Source organism: Condylostylus longicornis, unplaced genomic scaffold, assembly GCF_029603195.1.
Source record: "Condylostylus longicornis isolate FDR11 unplaced genomic scaffold, ASM2960319v2 ptg000135l, whole genome shotgun sequence".
Lineage (NCBI taxonomy): Eukaryota > Metazoa > Arthropoda > Insecta > Diptera > Dolichopodidae > Condylostylus > Condylostylus longicornis.
The window spans coordinates 221,573-237,481 of record NW_026578103.1 but is presented as its reverse complement, the minus strand read 5'-3'; the positions used below and the strand labels follow the sequence as shown (position 1 = coordinate 237,481).

General features: G+C 25.7%; 1 protein-coding gene across 17 annotated transcripts in view; it reads left to right on the top strand.

Annotated features, from left to right (window-relative positions):
* LOC129615394 (EEIG family member 2) overlaps positions 1-11,650 on the top strand; it is a 105,609-nt gene extending 93,959 nt beyond the window's left edge. For 14 of the 17 annotated variants that reach the window (XM_055530577.1, XM_055530567.1, XM_055530571.1 and 11 more), the window contains 3 exons: positions 4,883-5,515; positions 8,548-8,759; positions 8,907-11,650. In XM_055530577.1, coding sequence (XP_055386552.1) covers positions 4,883-5,515; positions 8,548-8,759; positions 8,907-9,025 — 964 coding nt within the window. In that variant the 3' untranslated portion in view covers positions 9,026-11,650. The remainder of the gene's footprint in view (positions 1-4,882; positions 5,516-8,547; positions 8,760-8,906) is intronic. The other 3 variants (XM_055530581.1, XM_055530579.1, XM_055530582.1) reach the window with 3 other exon arrangements.
* Positions 11,651-15,909: the final 4,259 nt, after the last annotated feature.

The following is a 15,909-nucleotide window of genomic DNA, read 5'->3' as shown; positions in this document are numbered from 1 at the left end:
AGTAATATGTTTAAAAAGAGTTGTTTAAATTTTGAAGCAGTTTTTTTAGATATACAAAATAAAAATATCAGTTTCTTTAAGATACTTTTATTTACAATTTTTAATAGATTTTTCAACAAAAACCATTTTCATATACATTACATACATACATATATGACGTAAATATAAAAATGTACATGCTACAATATTGAAAACCTTAATTTAGTACTAAAGCATTACAAAACAGCCGATAATATTGTAATCGTAAGATCGTTGTTGTACGCATTTGCATTTTGCATTTTTAGGAAATCTCTCATATGTGTATGTTCATATGAGACGTTCAGTACATTAGTCGCTAAAAGATTTGTGTAAAAATGAGTTGTTATGTTCAATAAAGCTGTAATGGCCTAAAGACTCGTTCTATATTTTCAAAATACTTAGTTCACTCCTCTTTTCATTCTATTTTAATATAAGTTTGTTTAGCTTCTTAAAAATTTTCTTAAAAATTAAATATTTGAATATTTCAATCGCAATTTACTCGAAATGCCATTTTTGAAAGTTGGCTACTAATTTGCTGAGCGCCTCATATGTAGATTCATTACGTAGAAAATTAATAATAGTTTCTAATGATGTTCTAATAATTAGTTTCAAAAATATAAAATACAAGCTGAAAAAATAACATATTTCTTTTTTTTTTTAAATTTAGAAATAACACTTTAGACATACTTACTGTGACGTCAAAATAGCAAGTAAAATGCAAAATTCAAATTGTAAACAGAAAAATTTTAACAATGGCAACTGAAAAGCAAGAACAATGGAAATCTTGCATCTAAAAATTTGAGTGTACTTGAACTGAGATTTGAGTGAACAACGTGATGTTTATTGCTTCGGAACACACAATCGGTCGAAGTGTTGTGAAATTACATCGCAACATAATACATTACGTAATATTTTTGAAATTTTGTTACATATTTTGAATTTCTCCGGAAAACATTTTCAGCTTGTATTTTGATAGACATAACCTACCTAATTCAGCATTAGATATTAAATAGAAGTTTTCTTAATACATCATCTTGATATTTTATTTAGACCAAGACATCTTAGCTCTTACACTACCTATACACATATATTATATTTTCGCATAAATTTTTCTCTTATCCCTCGATGAATAAATTGTATGAAATCGACGATTTGCTGGCTAAAATTTCCAAAAATTTGAAAAGTGTTTTTTTTTTTCTAAAACGAATGTAAAATTTTCCACTTACGTAACTTATGTATGTTCATAATAAAACTATACGCTCTTTTCTCTTTTAATACCACTATCTCACATCACATCGTGTCTCTCATTTAACTTTTTTTTAAAAAAAAAAATATTTTTTTAAAAAAGTATTTGGAGAAACTGACAGGTATTCATATTTGGTGTACTTGTACTATACTATAAATCACTGTATGAAAACAATAAAACACTAAAACAATACCAAATTGATCTCTTTTGCTGAATTGACTCCAATTTAAGCTAAAAAAAATAAATAAATCGGTAAATAATATTGTGGACATGTGTACATACATAATTATATCATTTGTACAAAAGTACAATCAATTCTAAAAACTATAGAAAACTATAGAAAACTGCTATATGAGTATGTATAAAAATAATTTGAGTGAATTTTATTTAAATTAAAAAATGTTTATTTAATAAAGTTGGGTCAAACCAATGGTATTTCTAGGACTGCATATATTTAAAAAGTAAAAATTAATTGAAAGAGGGGTTAATATAATACTCGATTTTAAGTGTTTATTGTGTGAGTTAAGAAAAATAATTATATTTTTTAATGGCATTTTAATGGCCGTGAACATGTTTACAATATCTCTACACCCTTGAAGATAGAAAGCTGAAATTTCATATGTACATAGATCTTTACTATAAACTTATTTGCCTGGAAGAAAATTTTCATCTATCTCCCCAATCTAAAAGTTATAGCTTCTGAAAGTACTGAAAATGCCATTTTTTAAGTAATTATTGTAGCAAAACTAAAATCATGTTTTAAATTCTACAAACGGAGAAAATTAATAGCTGGCTTCTTCTACCGCGGTATACCACAATTCCGCGAAATTCTACAAAAAACTGTAATGTTGCTTTAAATTTACCGTTATCTAAAATCGATTTTTTTTACAAATTTTTGATATCATTTTTCTTCTAGAACTAATGTTGTAAAAGTCTGAAATTTTGGTAGGTCTTAGATATTTATAAATAGTTCATTTCGTTAAGAGAAATTTTTTTTCACCTCCACCGCTTTTCAAACTATCGCTCCTCGAAATATGTGAAATTCGAATTTTTGGCACCTTATATTTCCAAATCTGCAAGCTTTCTCAAATTCCTATAAATGTAGAAAGCTAACAGCAAATTTCATGCCGTTTAAAAATATAATTACGTTTCTTAGTTCGGGCAATTAACCCTTAAATTCGAGTATAATGTTAACGTCTCTTTAATTTTTTTTGTTTTATATTTTTTTGTTTTATATTTATTGTTTTGTATTTTTTTTTTGTTTTTGTTTTACGTATGCAATTTTTGAAATATATTCGTATATTAATATTTAAAATTTAACTAATTTAATAATGTAGTACACAGATTGCTTTTAAAAGTAATATTCTCATTTGTTGAAAGGAAAAGTGCTACATTACAAACCATTAGTTTGACCTAAATTTATTTTATATGTACCTGACTTAAAATCGTAAATTTTCAATCCTGAAACCGTCTTTAACGTATAGATTCTAATGTATTTTCAATGGAAAATTAAATTTTTCTGATTTGTTTTTTGTGCTTTTCAGGTTTTCTTAGTTGATAACAGTAAATTTTATGCTTTGTTTCAATTTTGCTTAGGTTAGTGGAAGCATATTTGAAATATTTCAAATAGAAAAAAAATTAATTTCTTTTAAAAGTCATAAACAATGGCCTTTTTTCAATTATACAATTCAAATAAATTTTTAAATGATCTTAGTGCGATTGGATACGACTTTCAAAACGATATACAGAAGGGAATAAATAAGTGATATTTGTTTACCGATTTTTCTTAAATGATTGAAGTAATAAAAATTTATAAATATCTGACATAGACATCTGCCAGCGAGTAATGTTTCTAAAAAAAGTCTAATTACAGTAATAATTTTGAAACTTTACCTCACAAGTGGAGTGAAAACAAAAGATTAAAAATTAAAACAGGTCTATCTTCTTAACTTTGCAAAACAATAACAAAAAAAAATCTGATGTGGTTAGCACATAACCGACCGCAATGTTCAGTGAAAGTGTTAGCAAGCTTTTAACTAACATACCTAGAAAACTAGCTCTTTGGAGATTTCGCTTTGTGCCATTGGAATCTCCTAAAAAGTTAAGCAGTTCTGCAGTTAGTTTCGGTAACAACCAGAAGTCAAATGTTAAATTTCAAGAAATTCCATCAATCCGTCCCGTAGATATGGTAAAATTGTAAAATTGCCCCCCCCAATTTGATTTCCGAGCCCTGATCTTTCTAAAAAATTTACATTTAATTATAATATAAAATAAATTATAAATATAAAAATAAATTCATTGTTTTAACACTTCGAACTTAAATATCAAATTTCAGGAAATTGGTTGATTACGAGTATTTCTCTTTGCTTACGTTTCTTACGTTGCTTTTACTCTTTGCATTAGCTTCTCTTAAAAATGTAAAATTTGCCAGTAAAAAGATCCAAGGCCAGAGTTCTGATCTATCCCAAAAGTTGATCAATCCGTGCCATATCCAAGATAAACTCACATATAAAATTTCACCAAAACCGGTTCTGCCGAACTTGAGATACACGCGAGCATACACATACCGACATATCAACATCTCTCTAAAAGTAGTCGACACCGAAAATTGCTGCCATCGCATAATCTACCTAATTGTATACAATGCGGTCGGTAATAAACATAAAATAATAAGTAAAACAAAAAATTTCGCAATTATTTGCACATTTCCTTAATTGATAGATATAAAAAGATTGTTTGCATTCTTTCAATAAAAAACTGAAAATTAAAGTTTTGAAACTAAACTTGAGGTTCATAATATTTTTATAGCCAACAATTTAGCCGTTATGTCAACTTAATCTTACCAACATGGAACAGAAAGGAATAAAAAATTATTATGCAGGTATAGAAGAGCAAATGTTATTTAGAACACATAAAAGTATTTTAAGTATTTGACTTCAATTATTTAAAAATTCAAACTTAAAAATTTTAATTTTATTTCTCAAGCCAAAAAAAGAATAATTTTTGAAGTTAAATTGAAAAATAAACTGGGATATTTGAAAAAAAAGGAATGTAGTGTGGTTTTGATAATGGCTAACCGATTTTTTTATGTTAAAATTTCTGAGAAATACAGAAAAATCACGTGTAAGCAGTTGCGAATTTATTATTTTTTTGAATATATGAGACAAAGAAGATGGTCCTAAATCTTTTAATATTTTTTTTTTGTAAAATAAATTTTACGTTTTTTGCGAAAGAACCAAGTTTTTTATACTGAAACTTTCATCTCTCTTTTTTGCAATTCACTTTAATTATGTATGTAAATAAAAAATCGTATCGAAAAAAATACAAAATTAATAAATATTGGCAAAACATGATTTTCGTTTTTTGATTGAAACTTTAATAATCGCATATTATTTTCAAATATATGATATACAAAAATAAAAAAAAAACACATATAATTAATCATTTCCCCTTTGATATCCTGCATATAGTTCGGGCAATTAAATTATCCTTTTTTTCTTTCTTCTTTTTGTTATCTTTCTCATATTTATCACAAAACATCAAAAAAACATATTTTGTAAAAAAATAAAAAATAAAATAAAATCGTAAATTACATCATTTCGTGTTGAAATCATTTAGAAGTGTATCAGGTGTGCCAAGACGTCTACTTGATGGTGCAAATAATCGACAAGTTATATCAATAGCAACAGCACCACCTATATCTCCTAACGCCTCTTCAGCAACACTAGCAAGTTTAAATAGTAATTCGTCCTTTGGAACTCCAAGCGTTGGCAGTAATGGCATGACAATTGGGTCTAATATTTCAACTGGTAATAACAGTAACTGTAGTGTAACTCCGAGTAATACACCGATAAATCATGCAAATACTACAAGCGTAATAACAGTTTCCTGCACATCCGCTTCACCAACTGAAATGTTAATTTCATTAACCACTGGAAATAGTAGCGTAAATTCTACAAGTCCAACGGATGCTGATAGTGTTAAATCGAATCCGTTATCAGCGTCTTCCATGTTAACGATAAATACTGGCGGTGGAACCTCTAGAGGTTGTGGTAATAATAGTAGCATAATTATTAATTCACCATATTCGAGCGTGGGAAATAATACTATTAGCGCAAGTAACATGGGAAGTAGCAATATTTTATCATCAACATCAACAACTTTAGGTGGAAGTGATGACTATACAAATTGCCAATCACTATCGCCATTGAGTTCAACACAATCGGCACTCCGGCGTCCTAGTATTACTATGTTCGTGTTAAAAAAATTTTTAGTATATGTACATTAATATAGTATAAAGCTCGAAATAGAATTTTTTCGAAAAATTTTAGATTTTTGAAAAAAAATCTTTTTTTTTAATTTATAATGTCATAGATTTATTAATACATATGTATGTTTTTTCTTATATTTACAATTTTTTTTCTTACGTTAATATTATTTTCTTAAAGAAATTTATTTCATTTAATATGCTAGAAATTTTAGGTATTTTATCAAATAATTTTTGTAAGTTTAAAATTAAAATGCATGATTTTTCCGGAACTATTTTAAATATTTTTCATATTTCAATTTTGTTTGTAGTTTTATATTTTCGTTCGATATTGTCTTAAACAATGAAATTCAATTAAGCCAGCATATTGAATTTTAAACAAAACTAAAACGACAATATTTTCAGGAAGAGTTTACATTATTATTTTCAATTCAATTGTTGCATTTATTTATTGTTTTAGATTAATTTTTAGACATATTTCATTCAACGATTTTTAACAGAACATGATTACACATATTCTTCTATGCTCTCATACCCGTGCGACCCGATAATACTAGGAAATAAAGTTCTGTCAAATAAATATACACAAATGTAATAAATATACACAAATGTACATGAATACATGCCCAACGTCAAATTCAGAGTCAATTTAATTTTGCTTATCAAGAACATGGCGTGATAGATATGCAGTATGTTTTTCATTCAGGCTGATTCAGCAACATGTTAGGAACCGTGTACCATCGGGTACACCGTCGAAAATTTTACTACAGAACGTAGTGTCAAAGGCAGTTTTTGAAAGAGCTTTTAGAGAACTTAAAATAAAAGTTTAAAAATTTAAAAATGGCACGTATGTAAGAATCAGCTCATATCCCACACAGGCAGACAAACTGGTATTTCGCTAAGAATACTTTATTAACGCTTCACTACCGTTGAAAACTCGATATGCCAAATTTAATGCTATGATATAACCTTTTTTATTGTAGGCAATACACCCGATAAAAAATTATAAATTCATAAGAATATTGTAGTTATCATATTCTGTTACAAAAATATACACTTGTAAACAAAATTTTTCTTTAAAATTGTTGAAAATTTTACATTTTAACAATAAGGATAACATGAGGAAAACATTAGGGTAGAAAAAGTTAATTCAAGACTTGCTCTAAGTGTAAAAGTATGTCAAAATTTATCGAGATATAAATATAGATGCCACTTGAATTCACTGAAAAATTCACCAGTTAGTTTCGGTAACAATCAGAACTCAAACATCAAATTTCAAGAAATTCCATCGACCCGTTCCGTAGATATGGTAAAAAATGAAAATTTGGCCACCAATTCGGTTTCCGAGCCCCGATCTTTGCAAAAAATTTATAGATTCGTTGTCTTAACACCCCGAATTTAAATATTTAATTTCAAGTAAATGGTTGATTACATTTTTTTTATATACGCAAGAAAGTAAAATTGGCCCGCAAAAAGATCCAGTTCCCGAGGTCTAATATATTCCAAAATTGATCAATTTGTGCCGTAGCCAAAATAAACTCACATATAAAATTTTATCAAATTCGATTCAGCCAAACTTGAGATACGCGCGTACACATAGACAGACAAACCGACATCTCTCTTAAAGTAGTTTATTTATGTTTCTCACTGAAAACTCGACATCCAAAACTTGGTGCCATCACATAACCTTTCTTATTGCATATAATACGGTCGGAAAAATTAACTAAGTAGTTATATTTAACCTCGTTCTTTCACATTAGTGAATTTGTTCAATATTTAAGTTAGTAATCAAATATCTGAAAATGTGTTGATCTTTTTTTTGCATGTTTTTAAGAGTTTTTTTAACCTCTTTTAAATATGTTTTTGAACATTTAATAGTTTATTAGAATTTTGTATCTTCCATATTTCATCTATTAATGAATCTGGATTAATTGTAGTTATTCCAGATTGATTGAATCTAGTGAAAGTCGTTTTTCTTTTAAAAATAACCTAAAATTCAATAGATAATTTTTCTTATATAAAAAAATTAGGTATTAACCTCGCTTCGAGTCATTCCGTTCAAACGACTTAAAGCGATTTCAGTAAATATTAATTATTGACAATTCTTCGGTTTGATTTTAATTTAATTAAAAAAGTTATAATTTATAAATGGAAAAATTCAACATTGTGAAGAAAAATTTTCCAATTACATATGTTATTTGTTTATATATTTTTATTTTCGTTTATTTTTACAATACTATTTTGAAATTCTAAAATTATTGAATTATGAAATTTAATATGTATACGAAATTTATTTGTTTATTTAAAATTTTTGTTTTTGTTTAATACCTATCAAAACAAAAAATGAATATACATGTTCCGTTATAGATAAAAATTAAGGAGTATTAAATTTGTTAATTGTAAATACTTAAAAAAATTATTGCATTTGTCCACATTCAACGGATATATTTAACAAATTTTTAAAAATAATTTAAACTTTGTTAATTACAATATTTAGTTTTCATACACATTTGGATATTTCTTGAAACATAATTTCAATTATGTGTTTTACTTTTGAAAGATTTATTCTATTTTGAATAATTTTTATAGTTTGCATGTTATACAAATTCCTTGGTTTCTACTACTTGTTCCTTTAAACAGTTTCATTGTTATTATTTTTCATAATTATAATACAAATATCTTTCAATTTCATTTATGCATAATTAACGAAATTTTAATTTTACATTAAACTTTTGCACATAATTTACGTATTTTTTTATTTCCCACTCATCACATTTAATTTTTGGTTTTCATTCAACTCTATGGTGTAATTCATCTTAATTTTTTATATTTTAAATAATGTGTTCTATGTGTGTGTATTGCGTATATAAATTAAAATGTGATTTTTTATTTTATTGGAATAGAATATTTTAGGTATTTTCCATAAGTATTTTAACACAACATTTTCTTATAAACGTGACTGTTGAAGCATTAACAGTTTATTTTTTATTTTTGTATTTTTCCTTTTATTATACAGGAATCCAAGTTCAGGTTCTTTGGCGATAAGTGAAACTGGATCATTAGATCGAATGAAAACTGCAGCTGAGAAACGGAAGAAAGCTGCACTTGAAGACAATGCACCGCGTGTTTCTGATCGTGTAGAAGAGACTAGAGTTAATCCAGATTCATTAATAGATGAAATATTGAAAGATACAAAATTAGATTTAGATTTAGAAGGATCTGCTGAAAGTAATTTTTTTTTGTTACATCGTAAATTACTGTAATAATTATCCTGGCTGTACACATATTTTCAAATTTAGATTCTTTTTTAATTCGCAATTTAAACTGTTGGTGTAAAAAACAAACTAAAAAAAATTTTACTTTTTTTTATTTTAGCATCTGGTCTACAACTTTTTATAGGAAGAGATGGTACAGCTTCTCTAGGAACTCAAGAAGTTAAATCACGTATATCTGGTGGGGCTTTTAAACAAGTGGTAATGGAAACACCAAGATAGTAGCGAGTTAGATTAAATTTAAGATTTTTGCACTATATGTTATAAGATGGACAAGTAAATACATCTGTTTTTCTGAAATAAATCAAAAAATAAGAAAAAATATATAATATAGCATTGAAATTAAAAAAAATATTCCTTAAATAAAATAAAAATTCGTATCCAAATTCAAAAGTAGAATTACAACATTATTTTTGATAAAAATGTCACACATTTGAATTGCAAACTAAATTTGCAGAACAAAAAAAATGGGAAAATAATTTGTAAAAAATTTTTAGAGTTATTAAATGACGGAAAGTTTATCTTAACAAAAGTGTTTTGATAACAATTGAAATTTAGGAATTATATAAAATAATAAATAATATAGTAAATTGACATGTAAAGTTAAATCTGTGTTCAAACAATACTGAGTATGTATTTGCTATGTTGATATGGAATAAGCAACGTCAAGAAACAGCACAAATGAAAAATAATAATTCTTGTTCGAAAATTACAATTCAAATTTCAAATAAAAATTTCTTCGGTTTTTTGACTAAGTCATGTGCGTTATAATTTTTGCATTATATTATATCCTGTATTTTTTAATAAACTGTAGCTACAATTTAAAAAAAAGGGAAGTACTAAAGCAGTACAGCGCTCTTATATTAACATATCGAAAATCAATAATTAGGCTTTTATTAATACCAAATTATTAATTGTGTAAAATTATTAGGAAAAATATATATTTACATAAGTTATATGTATTACACTATGATATCGTACTATATAATTATTATGTATTAATAATCCATATAAACATATTTCAATAAGTTGGTTACTATAATTAGATTAGTTGAAGCGGTGCGGTTAGTTGAAGCATATAACATGAGAAAAATTATACATACAAATTCAAAATAGAAATTTTGTTGCAAATTACTTATTATTTAAAAAAGAATTTTCTTTAAGAGCGTAAAATTTTATGCAACATTCAATAAAAAATTGAAAACTGCCGAAATTGTAGTTATCTTGTAAAAATACTACGGACGTAATTTTATGTTATTAATTGCATACAAGTTAAAAAGTACATAACTTTGAAAACATTATTTTCATGTATTTATATACAGATTACAAAATTATTTAATCATAAAATGAAACAAGAAAGGGACATTCAAAGTATAAATTACACGAAAAAAAAAACAAAATGTTATAAATTTTAAAAAATATTAACTCCACTTTTACAATAAGTTAAGGGCTCAGATAGATATTTAATTTTTAGTTTTGCAACTGTTGGTTGCTTATTTGTATTTCACACGTTTATATTCAAACACATGCACCTATATGGTCGCATGAAATTAGGCAATCAAACAGTTTATAATTTTTTGCAAACTGATTTCGATTTTAGTTTAACGCATTTGATTTGAATTTACGCAATAGTTTAGTTTGTTAGATATGCGCGCAAGGATTCTACAATCAAGCAGTAATTACAAAATTGAAAATTGCATATCTATTGGAGCCCTAACAAAACTACTTCCACTTATATTTAGTTTTTATGAGTCATTAATGTAATGTTATTTTTACATAATGTTGTGCATATTCTAATTTAAAATTTATAAAGTTGGTATGCTTCTGAAATATACCAACTTCAAAACTGGAAAAATAATAAGAGTCTTCACGTAACACTGCCGATTAGTTCAGCATTAGAACATCAAAGAATGTGTTAAATTTGTGACAGATATTGTTGTTGTTTCATGTATAAATTATTCATCGTTATTTTTTCTTAACTAAAATGTACTCGACCTAAATGCCAGTGCACTATTTGAATATTTGTTTGTGCATATAATTTTATTTTTTTAGGCAACTAATTTGACATTTTCATATGAAAAACGTTTTCAAGGTACAACGAAACATTTCAAACCAGTCAATATTGCACTTAAATTTTCCACTTGCTCACTCGTGTAAGAGAGTATTTTTTATAAATTTATTTTATACCGATGTTCAGTTACGTGAAAACCCCTAATATTTTCAAAATGTACACATTTCATGTGGAAATTGTACGCGTACGTCACACAAATTTTTGAATTATCTTAAATAACACGACGAATCATTACATTTTAAAAATTGGAAGAATAAAACGAATGAAAATATAAATTTGATTTTATTTTTTTCATTGGACCTATGCGTCCTTTTAATCCAAGTTACACTATTTTCATAGTTATAGGTGATATGAACTAAAAATAATATAATCAGAATTAATAAATGTTTCTTTTATTTAAGTTTACAGAAAAATGTAAAATTGTTGTAGTTTAACTTTTTTTTAAATCGGACTAAAAGCAATATACAAAAATTTTGCAGACAAAAATTAAATTTAACTAAAAATTTTTCATTTATAAAAATAAACACAATAATTATGATTTAAAATTAACAATTTTTACTATTTTCGTCAATAATATTTTATTTATATGCATGTATTATTTTTTTATTATTTAGGTTTGAGTATTACTTTAATCAATATATATACATAAATGCATATGTATATACATATATACTTTTGAAATCTGTTGATGTTTTTTCATTTATAAGCAAAACAATTAACAATATGGAGATAAACATTTTTTAAATAAGTTTAATTTTAGTTAGGTTTTATTTAAATTTGTAAATTATTATAAAATATAGAAAAAAAAGAAAAAATAAAATCCGAAAATATTAAAAATTTATTTTGAAATATTTTCTTTTTAAAATAAACTTTAATTTGAACAAGTAATTTAGTTTTTGAATTTATTCAAATTATCACATGCATATTACGAAAATTTTACATTTTTGTCAATTTTAAGGTTTCCCCAGTTTGATTTAACACCAATTAATTTTTATACATACATATATGTATTCGTTTAATTTTATTTTATCGTTTTTAAATAATATTATATTCTTAATATTTACTTCTATTTCAAGATTTAACTTCAAAAATGCATAAGAATTGTTTGTGAACGTTTTTCATATTAAAAAATCACATTTAATGTAATAACAGGCCCTTATTATGCAAAAAATATATTGCACGGTACACGATATTTCTGATAGTTATTGTAATGCTAGTATATGAAATTTATTTATTCGCATTGTATCGGATGATTTATCGTATTTCAAAAGAGCCTTATTTTTGTTATATATTTGCATGTAAACTAGCGTTTATCGTATTAAGAGAAATTAATTTTTGGGATTTCCCGATATATTTTATCGGGTAATTTTTAGTATACGATAGTACACGATAGTGACAAGTAGTTTTTCAGTTAATAAAATTAAAAAAATGCAAGTATTTCCCTATTATTAACATAATTGAGAACTATAAGTTAAGATACATTTTATTTAATATTTTTAGGAACAGAAATGTCAGTCATAAATTTCAACTAAATAGGATAACTGAAATAAAGGACGAGAATTTAGATATTGCAAGAAATGCTTGTTTAAAAACTTCTGCCGATAAATTTTCGATCAAAATTTCCAATAAATTAAATAGTATAGGACCTACCACAAGATATCTCTAACCCTTCTTCGTGTGATTCTTATTTCTTGATGTAGCTCTTTTTCGTTTAAAAAAAAAATCAGTTGACAACATTGTATTATTTTATTCTATTTAAAACAAAACTTGTCAAAGTTTTGAAAAAGTGTGCCACATTTTCTTTATTTTTAAATTTTTCAGAAGACTGTATGAGTTCATATGAATTTTAAATCATTAAATCTGTCAAACAAAATAGAATACACATCAACAAATCTTTTTTTATTTTATTGTTTTACATTTTACTTTAATTTATCAGTTTTATCGGTTATCGGTTGATAATCATAAAATTAGCTAAAACGATAAGGATACGATATATCTATCGCATATCATATATGGCATTTTTTTATAATAAGGGCCATAATTTATTGTCATAAAAAGTTATATGATGTCTGTCTGGGATAAAACTTGAAAAAACTTTAAAATAAGACAATGACGAAATTTCTCGAAAGAAAAATGTTCATTTAGAAAAAAAATAAACCAGACAAAAAACTTGAAAAAACTTTTGAAAACTTTAAAAATATGTGATAAACGTCAAATTTTAAAGTATTTATCAAATATAAATAAATAGTTTTTGGTTATACCAAAAACCGAAAATTTTGATTTTGGATTATAAAAGTGTGAAACTTAGAAAAAGTTATTGTTGATGAAAAATTATTTTTCCAAAAATAAAACCTTCTGACGTAACCAAGAAAAACATGTTTCGACAACTGTAAGATTTGAAAAGTTTTTAAAACACTGAATTTTACTTTACAAAAAGTATTATTTTATTATACTAAATTTTACTTTTTGTTCAAAAAGTATTATCCCAGACCTTTGCATCTAAAAATTTTTTAATAAAGTTTTTTAAAGTTTTTAAAAAATTTCTTATACCAGACAAGCCTATTATTTGAGCTTTTCACCTCAAAAAACCCCTCGTAATAAATTACCAAAAGAAAACTCTCTTTTATTTGGAACCGAATAATTATTTGTTAATACATTCGCACAAAATATTTATTATATAAGCAAATGAATATTTGATTTCGAATTAAAACGAGTTTCCTTGTAATACATTAAAAAAATTTTTAAAATTCGAAAAAATTTAAATTTTTTTGAGCCTCGTAATTATCTTAAATAAACAAAAACTGAAAGGCGCCTCTTGTAACTTTCTTTGACTTTTATTAAATAAAATTGTCACTCTAAATTGTTTTGTTCAAATTCTAAATGAATTTTTTATTTAATCTTAATGGGATTAGGTAAATTAATATGACCAGTAAAAAATTTTGAATTAACATGACTTTTTTCTTAAAATCAAATTTTATTATGAGAAGTTAAATAATAAAATGATTGGATAGGACCGACAACAAGTTAATAAAAAGTGTAGACTTATATACTTTATAATTATAATAGAATATACCTGAATCATGTAATTTAAGATTAGTTTAACTTCATATGTGTAATAAATACATTATTCGCATCTAAAAATTTTTATTACATACAGTGGTACAAAAAATTATTCTTACAAGATTAAGTTGAATGTTTTTTTTCGATTTCCAGATATATTGACTTATAAAAAAATTCTTTTTTTAATAAAATTTGTTTTCATTTATTTATTTTTAATTATCAAAAACATAAAGAACAAAAAAATAACACATACATATGTAAAAAAAAAGAACAAAAACAAATTTGGATCTCATTTTCGAGACAAAATATTATTCGTACAAAAGTAAAATTAAGAGTTTTTTGAAAATAATTTAAGTATTTAATATTTTGTATGATTCCCTTTGGCTTGTATTATGGGTTTAAGACGATTTGGTATCGATTTAATTAAATTTAAAGTTTCATTACCGTCGATTTTTGACCATTCCTCATGTAACCTTTCCTTTAACGCATTTTTATTTGTAATTTTATGTTTTCGGATCCGTATTTTCAACGTGTTCCATAAATTTTCTATCCAGTTGATGTCTGATAATTGTGAGGGAGTGTGGAATTGATTTCTAACATTGTAAAGTAACCATTCTTTGATTCTAAAATGTGATATTTCTTTTTAATATTATCTGAAGTGTGCTTTGGCTCGTTACCTTTTTGGAAGTAGTATTCGTCGGTCAATCCTAGTTTTTCTACACTAGCTACCAAATTACATTTTAAAATATCCAAGTATCCAAATATATCCATTATGTTTGCAATAATTTCCAAATTTCCAACACCAGAGGCTGCCATACACCCCAACAATAAAATACTTCCTCCACCAGGTTTAAATTTGCGTCCAAATTTTTTTTATTCAATTCAGAATTAAGTTTTCTCCACACCATTTGCTTTTTATCTGACCAAAAAATCATAAACTTTGATTCGTCAGAGAAAATTACTTTTTCCCAGAACTCTGGGGGCTTACTAATATAAGTTTTTGCAAGCTCCAACTTTAGCTTCCGGTTTTTTCTGAAATAAATGGTTTTCTTCTAGGTGTTCTAGCGTGAAAATCAACTCTCCGTAAAACATTTCGCACCGTTTCTGAACTAACAGGTTTTTCTATGATTTCCCGTACCTGATTTGTCAGTTCGGGTATGTGGATCTTTGGTTTGCTTTAACCTTACTAATAATAAAATTTTCTGTTGTTTGCGTGAAAAGCTTTTTTCTACCTCCGCCTGTTTAATTTGTTAATATTCCCTCGTGTCTATATTTTTTTACAATGAACTGATTGGATGAGTGGCTTCTTCCAACTATTTTACCCACTTTCCTATAAGTTTTACCTTCAGAGATAAGTTTAATTATTATTTTGCGCTCCTCAAGAGTAGTTTCTTTTTGCTTTCGACTCATATTATTAAATAATGGATAAAAACTGCACCAATCAATGACTTATGTATGAGAACACTTAAATATTGACTAATTCTTATTTATTAATATTGGCGACGAATATATTTTTAAAGATAACTGTAATTATCTGAATTTGTTTGAATTGTACGAATAATATTTTGTCTTGAAAATGTGATCGAAATTTGTTTTTATTCTATAGAGTCAATATATCTGAAAATCGAAAAAAAAACATGCAACTTAATAATTTAACTTAATGGAAATTTAAATTATCAAGTGTAATAGGCACATTACTTATTAATTTCGCAACTATGATGTTGTATTAGTAAAATTCATAATATGCAACTTAATCTTGTACGAATAATTTTTTGTACAACTGTACATTCACATTAGAAACAGTTAAACAGTCAAATATAATGTGAAAATAACCTCAACCAAAATTAAGTTTCCTTTGTTTATTAACAAAGTCATTATACACTGAAGGTGAGTTAAAGCGTTTTAGTTTATTGGAAAAAAATATTTTTTATAAATATGTCACTGTAACATGTATCTTTTTGGTTTTAATCTTGAC